We start from the raw sequence: 19,859 nt of genomic DNA on the forward strand, positions 1-19,859 counted from the left end.
TGGTCCATTTCACCACGTCGGAGCTTAGATCTATGGTAGGCATGGCGGGATCTTCGGAAAACTCAAATCTCAGCCAAAGGAAAAGTATAGTAACTTTCTTTGAACTCAGCAAGCAAGCTAGCCCGGCCGCTCGGTGCTGGCTGGCGTGCTGGCGTGCTGGCACGCTTAATTTGGCGCGCGAATGCGCTGCCGCTGTCAGCAGCATGAGAGCTATAGAGGTCAGCTATAGCTAGCTGCCTCGCGCGCCTGCAAAGCTGTACACTCGCTATACAAGCAGCGCTACGGTGATCGTGCGCCCCGCGAATCGGGGAAGCTTCGCATCAACTCAAGACTTACGACTCGTGATGCATGATTCAAAACTGTTGCGACTCACCACTGCATCGCGCGTACGGGGACCGCGCGGGCGCATGTGATCTGTGCGGCGGCTCTTTTGACATCCGCGCCAGCTCGATCGCTCGTGACAGGAGGCAAGGCGGCAGCAGAGCTAGGTGAGCAATCCACGCAGCAGACAGATAGACGATCGCGGGTGATCTTTCGCAGCAAAACTCATCAGTCACGCGTCACAAGTTGGCGTGAGTATACGATATGATATGCCAAGGACAGCGTTTCACCTCTCCGGAGCTCGTGACTTGAACAACATCTCTTCATCAAGCGGTACTCTGCTGCAACGGTACTCACACAGGGTGTCATGCTGGTTCCAAGCATCCGCCCTGATCGCTCATAGAGCTCACATGCACTTGACTCCTCCTGGCCGGTGCCTTCTCTGCGACCACATGATTCGCGACCGGACTGCATACCCCTACCCCGCTCCTCAACACTCTGTCTCTCATCTTGACGGCTCGCTTGCGACCCGCGAGCGTGGTTTCGACACGCCCTTCACAACACTCTTGACTCCGCGACTCGTGACTACACCCGCAGCACATCATTGCACGCGTACCCCCGTCCTTCTCACCAACGTGGTCTGAGCGCAGTCTACGCAAAAGGGCGCACCGATTCAATCAAGCTCGCTCGACAAGATGGATGCACAAAGCGCAAACGGCGGCACTACAGGCGCTAGTAGGCGGCCTGCGCTTGTGGATCGGGGGAGCAGTAGCACGGCCAGCACCGGAAGCAAAAGCACAGTGGATGGAAGCGCTGTTGGAGTGACGCGCAATCCATCCATTTCCGGAGGGGCTGCACTTGCGCAAGACTATACCAAAACGCTGCGGGAAGGACTTCCAAGTCTTTCGACGTTCGACATGGATTTCAGCGATGTAGCGATCACACAAGCTTCACCTGGCACTGCCCATCCAAACCACGCCTCGCCCTCCTTGGCGCCAATCACCGGCTCGTCAGGAGAAGACGCCGCATCCCCAGACAGCTCAGTCGGCTCACCATATCACGGCTCACTCAATCGCGAGCCGCGTGGAAGCGGTAGCACAGGCATGTCGATGGAACGCCGACCCAGCAGCGGACTCTCCAATCCCAAAGGATCGTATCTGCAGCAAGGCCGAGGGCTGCGCGAGGAAGATGGGGTGGTGACTGGCGCCATTGCCGAGACGGGTAGAGCTGGCTCCAGTACACATGCAGCCATCACGCCGTGGCTCTTCCAGGATGAACTAGTGAAGGCGGCGCCAATCGGGCGGCATGGCAGAGCTGTGAGTGACGACCTGGCTTTGTGAAGAAGTACCTCAATACTGACCTCTACGACGAATGCCTCGTTCCTCCCATTGACAGGCTACTGCCGACATAGGAGCCATTCCAGGCGCTTCTCATCACGGTGCATCCGCATCGACTCTGTCTTTGAGACCTACCACGCCACCTGGGACACGCAGCCCGATGTCTGGGAGCACTGTGTTGCCCTCTACCGCCAGCACCAGCAGTTTCCACTCGCCGGCAAACAGCTCTGTAACTCCAACGCGCAAAAGCCGCAATCCTTTCTCCTTCCTCCGCAAGAAGAACTCTGCTATCCTTCGAGAGACTCCGGAAGGTGAGCGTTGCCGCGCCGAAGCGATCACGCCTCACCCCTGTGCTGACGCTCGACTCTCACTGCTGTAGAGTGTGCCCCGCCCCCATTGCCAAGCGCACGTGAAGGGCGCAGCATGACAACGCCTTCTCTAGCGAGACAGCCATCTTACCACAATTCGATTTTCCTAGCACGCTCTGGAAAGCCATCAGACGTTAGTCCAGCGCAAGGCTTGGATGACGAGCTGGCAAGTGTGGAGGCGGCTCAAGCGTCAGGCGGACGTCACGCGAGTACCAGCGGCGCAGGCAGGGAGAAGAAGAGGGTGCTCAGACGACCTCGCACGCGCGAGAGGGAGCGTAGCCGCGGTCCCGAGGATGGCTCAACTGACGCAACTCCTGGCGGACTGGGAGCGCCCTTCGGCTTTGGCGTTGCAGGTTCGGCCGCTGGCGGTCGTGAGGTTGAGATGTCGCTGGACACGAATTTTGACCAGATTGACGACATCGTGGATCCACGCATGCGACAGACGTCCATCGCAGTCGGTCCGATGAATGAGCAGCGTTCACCTCCTCCCGATGCGGACGCCGCTCATCCGGCTTCAGTATCTGCGTCCTTGGGTCGTTCCCGCCGTCGGTCTACTTCTGTTTCGGCCACAGAGACTGGAGAGGTCAGCCGATTCGCTCAGGCGCAAAATGCTCATCTCGCAGACAGGCCTAATTTGCGCCGCTTGGGCTCGGCAGATCCTTCCGCGACCAATCAATCACATGCTGGGAGGGGACAGAGTCAGCAACGAATCAAACTGGGCCAGCCTGGCTTGAGGCGCATCACCCTAGCCGAAGCGAAACAGCATTTGACCGACAAGTCCACCGGCGCTAGTGTGAGTGTTTCGAATCCTTCGCCTCGCGAGACAACGGGCGCAGAGGTATTTGCACCCTGGTCAGTTCCTGGAGAGGATCCGATGCATCTCGTTCGAGCGGGTGGCCCGAGTAGCGGAGATATTCGAGAGCTTCGCAAGGACAGCACGACGTCATCGATCTCGCAACGCTCAGGCTACAGTGGGGTCTCTCCAAAGTCGTCCATCACAAACCTCAATGCAGCACGAGGGACTCAAGCTGAGACCCACCCTTGGAACAAGAACCACGTCGCCGATCCCACGTACCGGTTCCCTCCGCCCACAAATGGTAATTTGCCTGGCTCGCTTTTGCCGGCCGGTGCATTCATCAGCGCCGATGCACTGGGCCAGCGCAAGTCGAGTTCGAGCAGCGGCAATAAAGCCGCCTCGACTTGGATGGCGCCCGATAGCTGGGCCGTACAACCAGATCGCCTTCGCGACTACCTACGTGACGAGGATGATTCATCCAACGACGAGGCAGAAGGTGACGACGTCACGACTTCTGCAGGCTCAGGAAGAAGACAGGGCGACCGAGACGCGTCCTCGGGAAGCGGAAGCATGCTAGCAGGTCACGTCGGCGGTAGCGGGCTATTCAACAAGCGTTCAAGCTCTCTTGAAGGCACCCAGTCGATGTTGGACGGTGGCGCCAGACGTGGGACGCAAGATTCCGTTTTATCTGGCTACTCTTCTGGCCACGGAGGTGCGGACCACGATCACGAGCTTCAACGACAACAAAGCCTGGAAATCTTGGCGATTGATGACCCAGTACCACCGCGCACGCCGCACACTGCCCACACTCCTCACAGTCCATCTCTTTCGCAATCGACTTCTGCGTTCCACTTGCCCCTCCACCATATGAGACCCGCTTCGCGTGGAGGCGCGGCTCTGGCGGCTGCGGGGGGTGCAGCGGCAGCTGCTGCTGGCAAGCTTGGCCTTGGCCGGTCGAACAAGCAGGGAAAGACAAGTCGCCCCAATACCGCGGGCTCCATCGGTGCTAATACGCGGGCGACTACGGTGTCCCCAACGGCCACAATCATGCCGACTGCGGACGACGATACAGTCACGGCTTCTTCGTCCAGGTCTATTCGAGGTATTACGAAGAGACCAAGCACGCTTGCAAGCCAAAGCATTGGTAGACCGGTAGGTACCTCTCAGGGTGTTGAATGCTGACGCACAACCACGTGAGCTCACGCTGTTTCTCGACCCCACAGTTCATTATGCGCATCTACAAAGGAGACGGCACGCACGCTACTATCGCGCTACCACTGTACGCCACCACAGCCGAGCTGCGATCCATCATGCTTCGCAAGGTCCCATCTGCAGGTGCAGGTGGATATCGAATGTTTGTCACCGATAAAGGGCATGGTGCGTATCTATTGCTTGGTGCGGAGCTGCAATCATCCCGTAATTGACATCAAACGTGCTGCCTCACAGAACGGCCGCTGGGCGAAGCGGAGAAGCCCGCTATGCTTCAGCGGCGACGTATGGAACAGGCCGGCTACACTGAGAACGATTCGTTGGAGGAGCTCGGCGCAGAAGATTTGTCTTATCTGCTCAAATTTTCGTACCGCCCAGACAGCGTCACCAAGTTCGATTCAGAGTCCTTTGGTAGCACAGAGGATCGCTTCAGGTTGCTTGACCTAACCAATCACAATTTGGAGATGGTGCCTATCTTCCTGTACAGGCACGCAGACTGGATTGGCAGCCTTGACTTGTCCGGCAACCCGATGTCGGACTTGCCTCTGGACTTTGTCCAGCTTTGCACAAGCCTGCACACCCTTCGCCTCTCCCACCTGGCTTTGAAGAGGATCCCGCAAAGCATTCGCTCAAGCGAGACTCTGACCCATCTTGACGTTTCGGACAATCGGATACCAGACTTGAGCCACATCGCCCTGGACGAAATGAGTTCCGTCACCTCGATCAAGATCCAGAACAATCGACTCGTCGAGCTGCCTGGCTATTTCAGTCGCATTACCACCTTGCGATACCTGAATATCTCAAACAACAGGTTCGAAGCGTTCCCTCAGATCCTCTGCGAAGTGCAAGGATTGGTGGAGCTGGACATTTCTTTCAACGCCATCTCGAGTATTCCGGACGAGATCGGAAACCTCATCCGCCTCGAACGCTTGGTGCTCGTCGGAAATTCGATAGAGACGCTACCGTCCACGTTTGCAAAGCTCGTAAATCTTCAGTCAATCGATGTCAGGCGCAATATGCTGCAGGATGTCTCGGTCTTTTTCACGTTGCCACGGCTGCAATCGCTGCTATGCGAGAACAATTCTCTCAAGGTTCTCGACGCGCACGTACTGCCCCAGCTGCGCAGCCTTAGTATAGGCCAGAATCCGTTGTCAAAGGCAACTCTGACCGCGCTCGAGCCTGGAGCCTTAACGTCGCTCGATCTCTCCTCGGCGAACATGGCCAAGTTGGAGGAGACCGTGTTTAAGAATTTGCCGTCCCTGCAGACCTTGATATTGGACCGCAACCAGTTCGTCACCCTGCCGGACTCCATTGGAGAGCTGGCCCAGTTGGACTTCCTTTCTTGCACCAACAACCTCTTGGCGGCACTGCCAGAATCCATCGGCAAGCTTGGCAAGCTTCGCAGACTACACTTGCACAATAACAACCTCAAATCTCTGCCGAACAGCATTTGGATGTGCAGCAGCTTGGCTTCGATCAATGCCAGTTCAAATCTGCTGGAATCTTTCCCGTCTCCTCCTCTAGGTGGTCAGATGGAATACGCGGGAGCATCTAGGGGTTCCGCTAGCGGTTCCACTGGCTTGCCCGGGCCTGATGCGGCCGCACTCGCTCAACAGTCCGGCATGGCGCTAGACCAAGCGCGAAAAGGCTCGGGAACCTCTATCGGGGGAACGCTTGTCGTACCGCAGACCCCAGGCGGCGCGCGGGCCGTCTTTGCAATGGCTCAAAAGCTCAAGAAGCTCCGTCTGGGAGACAATAGGCTCACCGATGATGTCTTTGGCGTGCTCGGTCTCTTGACCGAGCTCGAGATCCTCAACTTATCCTTCAACGAGATCTACGAAATCCCTGGCTTCGGACTTTCACTCAACACGCGCTTGACCGAGCTTTACCTGAGCGGCAACAATCTCAACAGTATTCCCGCGGACGACTTGCCACGGCTCAAGGACCTCACCATCCTCCACTTGAACGGCAACAAGCTGCAAACGCTACCTGCCGAGCTTAAAGAGATGCGACGACTCCACAATCTAGACGTGGGCAACAACACGCTCAAGTATAACATTGCCAATCAGCAGTACGACTGGAACTGGAACTCGAGCCCAGCACTGCGATACCTAAACCTGTCGGGCAACAAGCGACTAGAGGTCAAAGGAGGAGGAGGAAGTGGTGGCGGCAGTGGTAGCGGTCGTGCGAATGGGCGTGCAACTTACCGGCGCCAAGATGCCGTGGCCTCAGACTTCCAGAGGCTTACTAACCTTCGCGTGCTAGGCTTGATGGATGTCACCGTCACGCTTCGCCAAGAGGAATTGCCTGATGGACATGATGACCGCCGGGTTCGCACATCCGAATCTCATATCAACGGGATGGCATATGGCATTGCTGACGCGCTTGGCAAGTCTGAACACCTGAGCATCAACGACACGGTCTTTCCCAAATTTCGCGGACAAGACAACGAAGGGCTGGTGGGCCTATTCGAAGGGCGCCACCACGGACGTCATGTTGGTAGTCGCATTTCAAGTCATCTCGCACAATGGGTTGCGTATCGTATCCAATACGAAATCAAGCACTACGCAAACACTCCCGACGACGAGTCGCCGGACTCGCAGCTTGTGCCCGACGTGTTGCGTCGAGCATTTTTGCGACTAGAGAAGGAGTACGCCGACTTGCTCATGGTCGAGGGAAGCCGAAAGCAGAGCGAAGCTCGTGTGATGGCTGCGCAAGATGATCGACGCGCCGACGCACCAGCCATCGCTGAGTCGACACACCTCAATCAGTGGCGCGCAGGAGCGTCCGCAGTGCTGGCCTACGTCGTTGGCAGAACGCTGCACGTTGCAAATGTCGGCGACGCGCTGGCAGTGCTATCGCGCAACGGTAGCGCACACCTTGTGAGCGTCAAGCACGAGCCTTTCGACCGCGAAGAGACAACCCGCATCAGGTCGGCGGAAGGTTGGGTTTCATTGCGAGGCCATGTCAACGATATGCTCGACGTATCGCGTTCCTTTGGATACTATCATCTCTCGTCAGTCGTCAACGCTAGGCCAGCTGTGACTACCGTCCAATTGTCGGATTCGGACGAGTTTGTCATCCTCGCGAACCGCACACTCTGGGATCACGTCTCGTATCAAACCGCAATCGACATTGCACGCATGGAGCGAAGCGACGTCATGATAGCGGCGCAAAAGCTGCGCGACTTTGCTATCAGCTACGGTGCAGAAGAAAGCATCATGGTCATGGTCGTTGCTGTCGGAGATCTCTTTGGCAATCGTCAGCAGCGAAACGAATCCACCACTTTCGAATCATCAATCGACGCTTACAAAAAGGGCACACGCTCTCGAGGCGCCCGTGGAGAGGAACTGCCTGGTGATCGTACGCTCGCTCGCCTTGAGCGCGAAGTTGCGCCTCCAATTGGACAAGTCGCTCTCGTGTTCACCGACATCAAGAACTCGACATCGTTGTGGGAGACGAACGGTGGGATGCAGTCGGCGATGCGCATGCACAACTACTTGCTCCGGCGCCAGCTTCGCACCATCGGAGGGTACGAAGTCAAGACTGAAGGCGATGCATTCATGGTGTCTTTCCCTTCTGTCACAGCAGCCTTGCTTTGGTGCTTCACAGTGCAGGCACAGCTACTGCGTGAGGACTGGCCTCAAGAGCTGCTAGAGTGCGAGGATGGACGAGAGGTGCACGACTCTGAGGGGGTACTCATTCATCGTGGCCTGTCCGTCCGTATGGGCATCCACTGGGGATTTCCGGTCTGCGAAGCCGATCCCATCACTAGACGTATGGATTACTTTGGTCCAATGGTCAATCGCTCTTCCCGCATAAGCAGTGCAGCCGATGGTGGTCAGATCATGGCAAGCAAAGACGTCATCACTGAGCTCACTGCCGTGCTCGGTTCTTTCGGTGGCGACGCCGATCAGTTGAACGACTCTGCGAGCTTGGAAGCCGCAGAAGCAGACGAAGAAGCGCTTCAACTACTCCATCCAAATGTCGCCCGTGACGTTGTTCTGCTGCGCAGGATGGGTTTCGGAATATCCGAAGTCGGCGAGCGTAGGCTTAAAGGCCTCGAAACCCCTGAGCTGCTATACTTGCTCTATCCGAAGCAGTTGGAAGGCCGGCTCGCTGGTAAACCCGGTGCTATCGCACCCCAGGTTTTCGAACCTACCCCACAGCTCCTGGACATCGGCGAGATCCGACAGCTCGGCATGCTTTGCCTTCGACTCGAGGCTTTGTCGGACGGACACGTGCATCACAGTATAGTCAGCGAAGCTTCAGCCGAGTCGGGCGTACTAGCCATCGAAGCAGCTCCGACAGCGGAGACAGTCTCGGACGGCGCTTTGGTACCGCAATCAGGCTCGCTCGATGCCGACAAGGGAGCAATGGCCCTATTGCCCGTCTCTGGGCGGCGGAAAGCGCTCGAGATGCACCTTACTCTGCGACCCGAGCTGCTCATCTACGCGATCCGAGACGATGCACCGGATGCGGAACTGATTGGCATTATGCAACAGCTGACCTCACGCATCGTGAATGCGCTCTCAACCATATCGCTGCGGCACTTGGCGGCTCGTCGTGACGCCAACACGAGCCTGAAGGACCTCTCGTCGCTCCTCGCACTCTTGTCCCAAAGCGCAGCGTGAAGGCCTGATACCCTGCGTATACAGCCGTACACCCTTCTTGCTCGCTCTGATGCAGCCTTTTCCCATCTTTCTGCACGCGATGTCCATGCTTGACTTGCTTCCTCTTGAGCAAAGCTTCTTTTCCCATCCTTCCGCTTTGTACGCCTTCTTTGTATTTGTGAACCGCATACAGGTGCCCACTGCAAATCAATTTCACGTCACAGCTCTGTCAGGAGAATCGCGAAGAGAGGATGCGAGAGACGATTGCACAATTGCTTGGGATGTGGATCATCGCGAGAGCTGCAAAAGTCGGCCCGCGCATACGGCATGTCTGACGCTAGATTACGGCAGAGAGCAGTCATGGATGCCGTGCTATCGATGTGTGCTATCATGAGAAGAACAGAAGTGTGGCATCCAGACAGTATGGTACAGATTCTAGAAGGTTCGCTCGATCTGACGTCTAGGGGCAGCCGATAGACGGGGCAAAGGCAGATCGAGAGAGAGGGGCAACCGCAGGTGCAAGTCGAAGCAAGCAGAGCGTGGAGGTGAGCGTGGGCGAGCGGGCAGTATCAATGGGAAGTCTTCAAAGCATGATAGCAACTTCAGTGCTGAGCCCCATCCTCGCCATGTTTGAATCCAAAGGCCTTCTTGTGCTTTGCAGCTCTTTCCTGTGTCCTGGCTAGACTGGCTTGTGATTTTTCCTGCGAAAGGTAGCGTCGCGCAAACGAAAGGCACGAGGCGATTAGCGACTGTGCTGCGCTGACAGGCTAGCGAATGGAGAGCTACGTCAAGTAAGGGACGAAATGGAGGGCTCCAAGTGGAGTGATGGCAGCCCTGTAGGTCGGCCGGCCGGCCTGATTCCAAAGTCGGTTCGCGTCCCCGCTCACCCCCAAACACGTTCAAATATTCGTCCGAGCCTCGAGGAAATACTCACGATGTACTCCTGCTGCGACAGCTGTCTCCTGTTTGTCTTGACAGAAAGCCCATCGCCGGAAAAGTCCAAGCCACGGCTCTATATGCGGGGCGCGAGAAGCGAAACAGGGTGATCAGCACCGCGTGTATGCCTAGCGCCTGACGTGCTGCGGTGCTCGTTCTTGCCAGTCTTAGATCGTCTGCTCGTACCTTCTCCCGTCTTCCCTTGCTTCCGAGGGCATACTTTCCAGACTCTTCTCCTCCTCCCATCCCCCCCCCCCCCTCCCCCCCCCAACACACACACACTTTTCCTCCCCAACGCGCGTGGCAAGCATGACCTGTTTCCCTCTCCGGCACTCACCTTGAGACCTTGCTTCTGCTTAGCAATCGAAGCGCTGACTTGTTGCCCCTTGACGATCCAGTAGATGCCTCCGACCACCGCAAGCACAAAGAACAAGAAGATGTAGTCTGCTCCAAGGATGCAAAGGGACGAAATCGTCAGATGCTGAGCGGGCTGGTGCGTAGTACAACAGCAGGCGCGCTTCATTTCACGCACCTCCTGTGGATGCCATGCTGCACAGCACCAAGTATGCCGGGGGCCAAGTGGGCTTCCAGTCAAGTCGGTCGATCGAGACGAGCTCTTTTGACGCTCGAGTCCTTGACTCTTGATCTCTCGCCCGCGAGTGCAGCAAGACCGGCAGAACAATCCGGCACGCGCGTTGATGAAGAGGGAAGAGAAACGTGAACGATTCTAGCTCCGTCGTGGGCCCCGTATCTTCCCGGTGCGGTCGACACCTAAAGACTGACAGATGGTTGTGTGCGTTCCGACGATCCAGTCGCGTTTCAGCTTCTCGTGATGCTTCGTCGGGTGGTGATTGGAAGACGAAAGGGGTGCGCATGCGCTCGATCGCAAACATTCACGTCTACATGCACTTCGCAGCATGAGCCGATACGCTTCCCGCGTACATGCCTAAACTCCGCAATCGAAGGCGGATCCCCCCCCCAACTCGATCGCGACTCGCGACTCACAGGCTCGCTCGCAATTAACTCGTGCCCCCAGTCCTGGCCTCTGCTGCATGAGCCACACAGAGGTGCTCACTCAAGTTTCCCATCAAACTTTGAGACCGGCAGCGAGCGCGTCACTCGTAGATGCACCGCAGTCACGAGTCGGCGAACATGCGCATGCTCCGCCACGGCCCGCCGGTCCGAGTGAATCATGATATGCGGTTGCTTGGCAGCAACAGAGAGCAGCAGGTAAGCGACAGCTGAAGCTGAAAGATGTTCGATTGCGATTCGCATTGCTGTCGTTCTCTGCAGCATCCCGTCGATCTCTCCACACATATGGCGAGCACTGCAGCTGAGCCTGCAACAGTCTGAGTCTGTTCAGCGCATCGCAACAGGCGCTGTTGCTCTCAGACTCGGTCGACAGGTGAGGTCCCTGTGCAAATCTGTCTGCTCGCTCCCGTTCAATTGTGACCATCGTGACTCACCACCATGCCCGACTCGGCCCCACGCATCAAGCACACTCCCGAGTAGACAGCTGACGACGGTTCGGATAATTAGGGCGCTGCAGTTCGACAGGCCACATCTAGATTGCCAGAGCTCGAATCACGAGTCAGGAGCGCAAACAAAATGAGTGTGTGGTGGGGACAAAAGTAGAAAAGGGGGGGAATGGCAGGACAGGCGCGGATAAAAGGTCGGCCATCGGATATGGATTTGGGGGGCGAAAGCGAGATGAGGGGCGAAGCGATGTTTGTTTTCAAAGCGAACCATCTAGAATTGACGGAGCATCGGCAACGTAACCGCAAGTGTGTAATAGGCAGACATGTTGGAAGAAGCCGCGGAAAGGGGAAGGTTTTCCCGTGGCCGAGGTGGATCGCGTTCGAGCTCGACGTCTTGACAAATTCCCGGGGTAACTTTGTGGGTCCGGAGGGGAAAATGTCACCGACGCGTATTTCAAGCCCGGCACTGAAAACCAAGATGTCCGTTCTCATGTTGCAGTTGCACACTTTCAGGTATTAGAGTAGAATGGGTGTGCTGTGGGGAAATGTTGGCGATGGACCAAATGTCAGGGTGCAGAGGGAGGGAAGGTGAGTAGTTGGTGATCGTTTCGGAGGCGGGCTTGCAGTACAAGTGCGCATTGGCACAATGGTGGAAAACGTTGCAGGGAGGAGTCGAATGTCATCGTTGTGGGTGATGTGCCGACCTTTACTCGTCCTCGATCTCGAGACGTTGAGCGAAGGAGTAGACGTCGTTCTCGCCCTCCTTGGCCGCCTTCTCGTGAACAATGGTGAGCCTTTGCAAAGACATCATGAAGTCCTCGAGGAGGGGAGACTTGTGGGCACGCTGGCGTCTGCCGAGGTTTTCGAGCCAAGAGATTCGGTTGAGGATGAAGTAGACGAGCGTAATGACGACCATGACACCGAAGGAGTAGGCCCAGACACGGACAACGGTAACGATGTCGGTCCATCCACCGTGAGGAGCAGTGATGGGGTTACGGTTAGGGGCACCGGAGAGCCAGCCGAACAAGCAGAAGATGGTCGAGATGGCGTCCACACCAGCAACGGCACCAACAAGTTGCCAAGATGGCAGGGTGATGTCAGACTCGCCACCGCCAAGACGGGTAACGAAGATAAGCCAGTTCTCGACAAGGGAAACCTGAAGGAACAGGATTTCTTGCGTGTTACCGAAGTTGGCGATGATTCCGCCGCTCTCGCCGGATCCCTCGATGAACAGGGTACCGCGGATGATCCAGGTGGAGATGGCAAGCAAGATACCGAGAATGGTCGAGATGATCCAAATACGAGGAAGCTGCCACTCGACGGGTGCACGAGCTGCGGGAGCGTTGTCGTAGGCGATAGCGATGGTGGCAAGATCGGCGAACAGGGCAATGAAGACGATCAGGTCGGCGCGGATGGTCTCGTCGAGAATGATGATGGACAGTACCAAGTAGATCTCGAGGTGCAAGCAGAGCGAGATACGGTACTGAATGTAAGCCTTCATACGATGGAAAATCTGGCGAGCAACCTTGATCGAGGTGATGATGGTGGACAGACCTTCGTCGAGGAAGACGACATCGGCGGCGGAACGAGCAGCATCGGAAGCACCTTCGACGGCAATACCGCAATCGGCCTTCTTGAGAGACGGGGCGTCGTTCACACCATCACCAGTCATGGCAGTCAAGTGTCCACGGTGTTGCAGCATCTCGACGACTTGGTACTTGTGCTCGGGGAAAACCTCAGCGAAACCATCTGCAGCCTCGACGAAGTCGTGGATAGCAGAGCCGCTCATACCACCGGAGCCAATGAGACGGTGAGAGTCGTAGACCTTGGTTCCAAGAGCAAGCATCTTGCAGGTCTCCTTTGCGATTGCGACGGCGTCACCAGTAAGCATCTTGACCGAAACACCAAGCGTTTGAGCCTCGGCGATAGTAGCGGCAGTGTCGGAGCGAGGGGGGTCGAACATGGGCAGCAGACCGAGAAGTTGCCATCTGTTGTTGCCTTCCTTGATCGCCACACCGAGCGAACGGAAACCACGGGAAGCGAAGTCGGCAGCGACCTTGCGGTACTGGTCAGCAGTCTCCTTTTCAGGTGCGCAGAGCTTGAGGATGGCGTTGGGTGCACCCTTGGCAGCAGTGTATTGAACACCGTCCTTCTCAACTTCGGAAGTAATACGCTTAGAAACGGGGTCGAAAGGAGTGAACTTGTGAGTGATCCAGCCCTTGCCGAGCTCCTCGATGGCACCAGGGTAGTCGCGGAGAGTCGAGATCGTGACCTTGTCGATGGGATCAAGAGACTTGACGTTGTGCGAGGAGGCGAGAGCGGCGACAGCCATCATCCAGTTGGGGTCAACACCCTCGGAAGTGAAAGGCTCGTGGATGGACAGCTTGTTGGCCGTGAGCGTACCAGTCTTGTCGGAGCAAAGAACATCCACACCAGCAAGAGACTCGATGGCAGTGAGCTTCTGAACGATCGCTTGGCGTCTTGCAAGGTAAGCTGCACCGACAGCCATGGTGGTGGTGGTAACACAAGGAAGACCAACGGGGACACCAATGACCAGGAAAATGAGCGAGTAGATGAGCAAGTTGTTGTCCCGAGGAGTAGCGATACCGGTACCACGGAAGAAGCCGGAGATCCAGAACATGAGGATGAAGACGATGACGAGAACGAGAAGAACACCACCGATGGAGTCCATGACGATTTGGAAGTGGCCCTTGGTCTGAGCGCCACCAAGAACGAGAGCAGCGGTACGGCCAACAAAGGTTTGCTTGGCAATGTCAGTGCAGAGAATGTACGCCTTTCCTCGCTTGCATCCAGTGGTGTAGAAGACGGTGTCACCAATGTGCTTGTCGACAGCGAGAGACTCTCCGGTGATGGCGGACTGGTCGCAGGCGATGATTGCAGGGCCCTTGTCGATACCTTCGTCGTCCTCGCCTTCACCGGCGCCAGCGCGACGAGAAGCCTCCATCTTCTCGCGAATCTTGTTAGCACCGCTCAAGTCCTTGTCCTCGTAGTCGGCAAGGAGACGACCGTCGCAAGGAATGGTCATACCATCCTCAACGACGACGATGTCACCGGGAACCAAGTCACGTGCTTCGATGTCGTGCTCCTGACCGCCACGAACGACGGTGGTCTTGAGAGCAATACCGGCCTTGAGTTGAGCGACGATGTCACCAGCTTGCTTCTCCTGGTACCAACCGACGAAAGCGTTAAGCATAAGAATACCGATGATGACACCAAAGTCGATCCATTCACGGAGACCAGCAGCCAGAACGACAGCCAGCTCCATGACTGCAGGTCAAAGCGGATGAGGCATGTAAGCGCAATTCCTTCAGAAGCAACAGGTGCTTGGTCCGGACCGCGTTGGCGCGTAATCTTGGGGCGCGCAGGCGCGTGGCACGCCAGCGGCGGCACGCGAGTCTTTCAGCAAGCCGTGCGCACGTGCACTTTGGGGCGCCCGCGCTATCGCGCGCGCGCGCGCCTAGTGGGTGGCCGTCGGCCGCACGAAAAACGTCGCCATCTTGTCGAGTCTGGCCGCACCTTGGCGGAGCGCAGACGAGGATGGGCGAGCAACGTGCTGAGCTCACTCTAGCCAATGCTACTCACCGTAAAGAACTGGGCCCTTGAAGAAACCGAGGAACTTGAGGAACAAGTTTTCGTGGGGACTCTCGAGCTCGTTGAAGCCAAAGATTTGACGACGCTTGTGGACATCGGCCTCCGATACACCTTGGCTCATATCAGTCTCGAGCCTGGACGTGAGCGAAAGGGTGTGTCGAGTGAGTAAGGGAGCGAGTGTGGAGTGGCCGCCTTCAAAGCCAGCCAAAAGCGTGCTACACGTCGTACTCACCAAGAGGGAGGAACCTTGGCGGCAACTTCCTCCTCTTCACCTTCCTTGTTAACGCGAACCTCGCGCGTCTTCCAAGGCGTCAAGAGGGAGCGCTTCTTGACGACGCGCGATCCATCGTCGACCTCTTCGTCACCAGAGTTGGACTTCTGGTCACGAATGAATTGGATGAGTTGTTGATACTCCTCCGATGGAGCTTCGCCCCCCTTCTCGTAATCAGACATGTTTGCAAGTCGCTGTACGTGTGTGTATATGCGATAAGACGGTCAAGAGATTATGAGTGAGGTTAAAATGTGATCGAGCACCGATGACCAGAAGATTGGTTATCGGGAGGGACGGAGGTGTGTCAAGATAGCAAACCCAGCTGTCTTAACAGACTCGAAAGCCCAGTGTGAAGAGTAGGAAGAAGGGTGAAGGGGGGGGGGGAGTGTCGGTTGGTGGAAGGTCGGGTGAGGTTGAGGTCGGGAAGGTGCAGAGCTGACCGTGGGGGGAGGGGTAGGTTCCCAATCAGCCGAAGCGGACGCCTTCTGACCTTTTGAATAGCGAGAGGGAGGAATGCTTCGCGCGCGGCGCTTGTTGGTTGGTTGGGCTCAGGGGTCCGCGGCAGCTTGCGCGCCTACGCAGTCAACGGCTGAGACCCGTCGACCGCACGCGCATTTGCAGAGTAGATTCTGCTGGAGGGCCCGTCGGCCTCCGCCTCTACACTCGCCATGTGCCCCAATCTAGCCGGTGAGGGCCGCCGACCATCACTTCAAAATCGAGCAAGCGCGCACCTGCAGGCGCCAGGGAGATAGCGCAATTGGGCGGAACAGCAGAGGTGTCAGGATGCGGTCTGCACGCAGCTCGGCCGGTCGACCGTTCGGTTTAGAGCGGACATGCTGCACACCCACGTCTGCAGCATCATCATCGACAGACAGCATCTGCAGCAGTGAGCGGCGCCGAGCAATCCTAGACCCGTGGCGAGACATGGGCCAGCAGTCTCGGCACTTGAAGAGTCTCGCAAATCACGTACAGGAATCGAAAGATTAACGCCGACACGTCTGCGTTGGCTCCTTGAGGCATCTGTTCGAAGCTTGGCTCTCCCCTGCGTCTCATTTGGAGCGATCCAAATTGGTAGCGGAGGTGTCTGCGTACCTTTCCCCCCCCCCCCCCTTCTCCTCTTTCTCTCTCAAATCATGCAGCATTCTATCGAGTCGGACTGCACCCTGTCAGTCAAGTGACTTGAAGCGCAGGCATCGAGGTTGACAGAGCGAACGCCCGCCGAATGATGAACATTCAAATTGAATAGCAGCAGCAAGCAGCATCGAGAGCGGCACAATTCGGTCATTTGGTGCAATGCCGCCACGCACGCGATCCGAATGCGAAAACTTTCTTCTGCGTGTTTGCCTGCCATCAGCTCTACTGGACTGGACTGTGACTGTACTGCACCACGCATCGGGGCATCCACAAGCTGGCTGACCTTTGCCGTGGCCGTGCCGAGGAAATCTTTGCCAGCATCAGCAAGCATTGTAGCAGCCCCGACCGGTAAGCCGCTCGGCGACGTCGCGTTTCGTCGATTGCAGTACTCAATCGGCATTGGGCGGTCGACACAGACGAGCACTTTCAAAAGGCCAGCCAGCAGCTCCGACCGGCCCATGGAATCGGCCGCACGCACTTTGTTGCTCTCCCTCCCACTTGTCCCACTTGTCTCTCTCGGCCGGGCTTGTCGCATAGGCCGCAAGGAAGCGGCTACTAGCATGGACATCCGCACCTCGCGCTACAACCGAGCCCCAGCACCCTCAACGAACCATTGCTAAATCCACATCAGCCAGCACCGACTAGCGTCTCTCTGATCTCAAAGCCAAGAAGTACCAAGACATGGCTACTCCTTCTAGGGGAATGGACAGGAACGGCGCGGTGTTCAAAGGGGCTCGCTGACCGGTGGACGCCCGCTTGCGCTAGCATCTGCTTGATGGCTTGCCTGCTTGCTTGCTTTTAGCTACGGTGGATCGATCGTGAGCAACGACGCCCTGGTGCGTAGATTGAGACAGGTCCAGCACTGCAAGTCAATCGATCGCGCCCGCGCCTGCCCCTGCTCGTTGCATGCTTGTCGATCCAGCCGCAACGAGGGGCACTTCACCGTACCGACTTGCACGTCCCCTCTATTGCATGATTTGACGGCAATGTCGTCGTCCTTTCGAGATGCGCTGCTGCACGTCAGGCACGGTGGAAGGAATGGATGCATGACTTTCGCCGTGCTCTGCTTTTGCTCTCCATGTGTACGGAAAGTCTAGCGCGCCTAGGCGCATCTGGGACCTGTAGGCATGCCAAAGGCAGTTTGACCGCCGTGCTTTGAAGCTCATCGAGGCGGACGACAAGTGCAGCTGCGTGCGTGCATGCATGCAATAAATGAGATGCGACACTCATCACTTTGCTGGCGCGATTTAGCCTGCTGTAAGGCGAATAATGACGCGAAAGCGACTTAATGATGATGTCTCGGCTAACCGCTCTGCAGGCAAACACACAACACGCACGCAGAGCCACACGCGCACGCCGCTGCATGCTCATCTTGGGTACATCCAGCAGTTATACGAATGCGGCGGTGACAGCCACGCACGCTCGATCAACCGCCGACTGCTGCTGACGCGCGCCGCCACAATTTGCTCGTCCGTAATCGTCGCGAGTCGCGAGTGGTCAAGGAATATTCCGACCTTTCCTCCCGCGCGCGCGCACGCTGCGCATTGAATCGAAGATGATATGTAGATGTATATAGCATAGATGCCGTCCGTTGACCACCTCCGCTGCCTCCAGCTTGGATACATGCGTACTCGGGCGATTCTAGAGAGCCTGCCCTGAGCAGCTCGACAGCTTTTTCGATTTGAGGATGCACACGTCAGTCATGGGTCATCGAGGCGTGAATGCGACATCACAAGCTCGAATGCTGGCGGTGACAGTTCCAGTGCGCGCACATATCTGCAAGCTTTCCTGTCCGCGCACGGTCATGAGGACGTACACACACACACTGATGGTGGGCCTGTGAAGCCTCGTGTACTGCAGCCACGCATCCAGCAGCAGCGGCTGTACACAATCGTGAATTGCGAATCACAACGACGACCGAGTCACGAGTGGTGTGGGTGCAGCATGCCTGCGTGCACTTAGTCTACGAAGAAACGATTTTCACGATTGTGATTCACGATTGAAACCGTCGGACTTGCACCGCGGTGTCGATGCAGAGATCGAGCGCAGTCAGATGATGAGCGAGCGAGTGTTTCTTATCGCGAATACCAGCTCTGATGGCGGACGATGACGCTCGCGCGGCAATCACAAATCTCCGTCGTGAATCACAAGCAAGAATGTTACTGGTGAATGCTCGGCCCCCCCCCCCCCCCCGCCCTTTTCCTCGATCCAGATCCGAACCGAAGGTCAAAACCCAGCAGCCGATCGTAACGGCCACATCCGCGATGCCAAACGTGCATCCGACGGGTGGCTGTTGCGGGCGGCCTTTGTGCGTTTGTCCTTTTGTTTTCCCACATCTTGAACCCGCTCGTTGCCAATGACTGCCGCCACGCTGCTTGCTCAACGACAGAATGCGCGGTGGGGGAGATGTGCAATTCTGATGATTGTTTACTACCGCCTTGGCAAGCAGTGATGATAAGCTAGCGGATAGCGCAGGCCTCTTGGCCTTGCCGCCAAGAAAGCGCCCAAGATTCAGTTAGCAGCGCGGCACGAGTTTTGGGGACGGGTAGCTAGGATGATGGATGGATGGATGACCTTTGCAGCATCTTTTTGCCGTCGGTGGCGCCTGTACAAGCATCTGGGGATATGTACATATGCGCGCACAGACCAGATGAAGCACATCTAGCGAATTCTTGGCCCTGATAGTGACGACTGCCCACCTTGGACCTGGTATAGACCGTTCAAATCTTGAAAGGTCAAAAGGTCACCGCCATGGTGCCGCTGCTCGCACAAAGGCTCGATCGAGTCCAAATCGAGAAGCGCTGCTGCAAGCATGCGGGCTCCAAGTCTTGGCACATGACATGACCTTCCCCCCTCACGTGAAATCAGCAAGACTGTTGCTGCTGAAATTAGCATCCAGCAGGCGGACCAGAAACGCCGGCAGGTCCATATCGAGCACGTCTGTGCATCTATAGCGAGGCGCAAAAGGGATGCTCCCAGGTCACCGACAGCAGAGAAAAGCTTCCGGGGCCAGAAGTGACGGTTGTTGACGCGGAGAGAGCCGTTTTGAGGGGAGGCACGATTCTTTGTGCGCAAACGTTCTAGCGCGAAGTCCTGAGCTTGGCAGTCGTGCATGAGCCTCGCGCAGTGGAGAGATCTGGAAATCGTGAATGGCACGCCTCCTGACTTCGAGCAAGCTGACTGACCAGTTTGGGCCGTCACAATTTTCGGAGATTTGAGCGTCACCTCCTCGACTTGCGACACACTATGACTGCAGCCAGATTCAGCATTCACAAGCGAGCGTGGCAGCGTAGTCAATAAAAGAGTGGGTAAAGCGCAGATGAGGTACACGAATGCCTCGGTTGTCCCCCCACGGCCTCCGCAGTACTTAATAAGCTCAGCAACCACGCACGAGCCTCGCGTTTGCCAAGAAAGCCTAATTTCGGCGCTGCATTTCTCCCAGGACTCATCTGTATCTTACACCCATTTGAAGGTACCTGGAGCCTTCTGCTTTGCTTTAGCGGGTGCTTGGCTAGCTTGTGGTCAAGGCGGGCGCACAACACGTCGCCATGCAGGGTTCATTAGGGCGGTGTGCGATGCCATGCAGACGTCCGCCGAGTTTGTTCTTTTCTTTGGAAGACGTGACTGTCACGCTCACTTGATCTGCGTCGCGATAGGAGGTCAACAGAAAGTTGATGATGTGCAGAAGAGAGAGACGCTCAAGGGTCAAAAGTTACCAGGATGGGTGATCAGACAGTTGTCCGCCCACCAAGACTGTGGTCAGCGATGCGCTCTAAAGAAGCAG

The 19,859-nt window shown here is 56.7% G+C and overlaps 4 protein-coding genes across 4 annotated transcripts; 1 reads left to right on the forward strand and 3 right to left on the reverse strand.

The window, feature by feature from the left end:
• The first annotated feature begins 566 nt into the window (after positions 1 to 566).
• IE81DRAFT_367543 (PP2C-domain-containing protein) lies at positions 567 to 8,864 on the forward strand. Its single transcript, XM_025517090.1, has 5 exons — positions 567 to 1,637; positions 1,717 to 1,969; positions 2,038 to 3,974; positions 4,046 to 4,199; positions 4,269 to 8,864. The coding sequence occupies exons 1-5, from the start codon at positions 1,017 to 1,019 to the stop codon at positions 8,663 to 8,665; spliced, it is 7,362 nt and encodes a 2,453-aa protein (XP_025368531.1). The 5' UTR covers positions 567 to 1,016; the 3' UTR covers positions 8,666 to 8,864.
• Positions 8,865 to 8,903: 39 nt separating this feature from the next.
• Positions 8,904 to 10,782, reverse strand: IE81DRAFT_324641 (hypothetical protein). Its single transcript, XM_025514292.1, has 4 exons — positions 10,113 to 10,782; positions 9,918 to 10,024; positions 9,579 to 9,656; positions 8,904 to 9,345 (listed from the first exon to the last, which is right to left on the reverse strand). The coding sequence occupies exons 1-4, from the start codon at positions 10,471 to 10,473 to the stop codon at positions 9,247 to 9,249; spliced, it is 645 nt and encodes a 214-aa protein (XP_025368532.1). The 5' UTR covers positions 10,474 to 10,782; the 3' UTR covers positions 8,904 to 9,246.
• Positions 10,783 to 11,764: 982 nt separating this feature from the next.
• IE81DRAFT_348422 (plasma-membrane proton-e) lies at positions 11,765 to 15,123 on the reverse strand (the record flags this gene model as incomplete). The annotated part of the gene is made up of 3 exons (XM_025516256.1): positions 11,765 to 14,346; positions 14,662 to 14,804; positions 14,903 to 15,123. 3 exons carry the CDS (start codon positions 15,121 to 15,123, stop codon positions 11,765 to 11,767), a joined length of 2,946 nt encoding a protein of 981 aa, XP_025368533.1.
• An 874-nt stretch (positions 15,124 to 15,997) lies between these two features.
• On the reverse strand, positions 15,998 to 16,869 carry IE81DRAFT_179026 (hypothetical protein). Its single transcript, XM_025510687.1, has one exon. The coding sequence runs from the start codon at positions 16,641 to 16,643 to the stop codon at positions 16,068 to 16,070; it is 576 nt and encodes a 191-aa protein (XP_025368534.1). The 5' UTR covers positions 16,644 to 16,869; the 3' UTR covers positions 15,998 to 16,067.
• Between the last annotated feature and the right edge of the window lie 2,990 nt (positions 16,870 to 19,859).

The sequence above is a fragment of the Ceraceosorus guamensis genome (assembly GCF_003144195.1).
Source record: "Ceraceosorus guamensis strain MCA 4658 unplaced genomic scaffold IE81scaffold_44, whole genome shotgun sequence".
Taxonomy (NCBI): Eukaryota; Fungi; Basidiomycota; class Exobasidiomycetes; order Ceraceosorales; family Ceraceosoraceae; genus Ceraceosorus; species Ceraceosorus guamensis.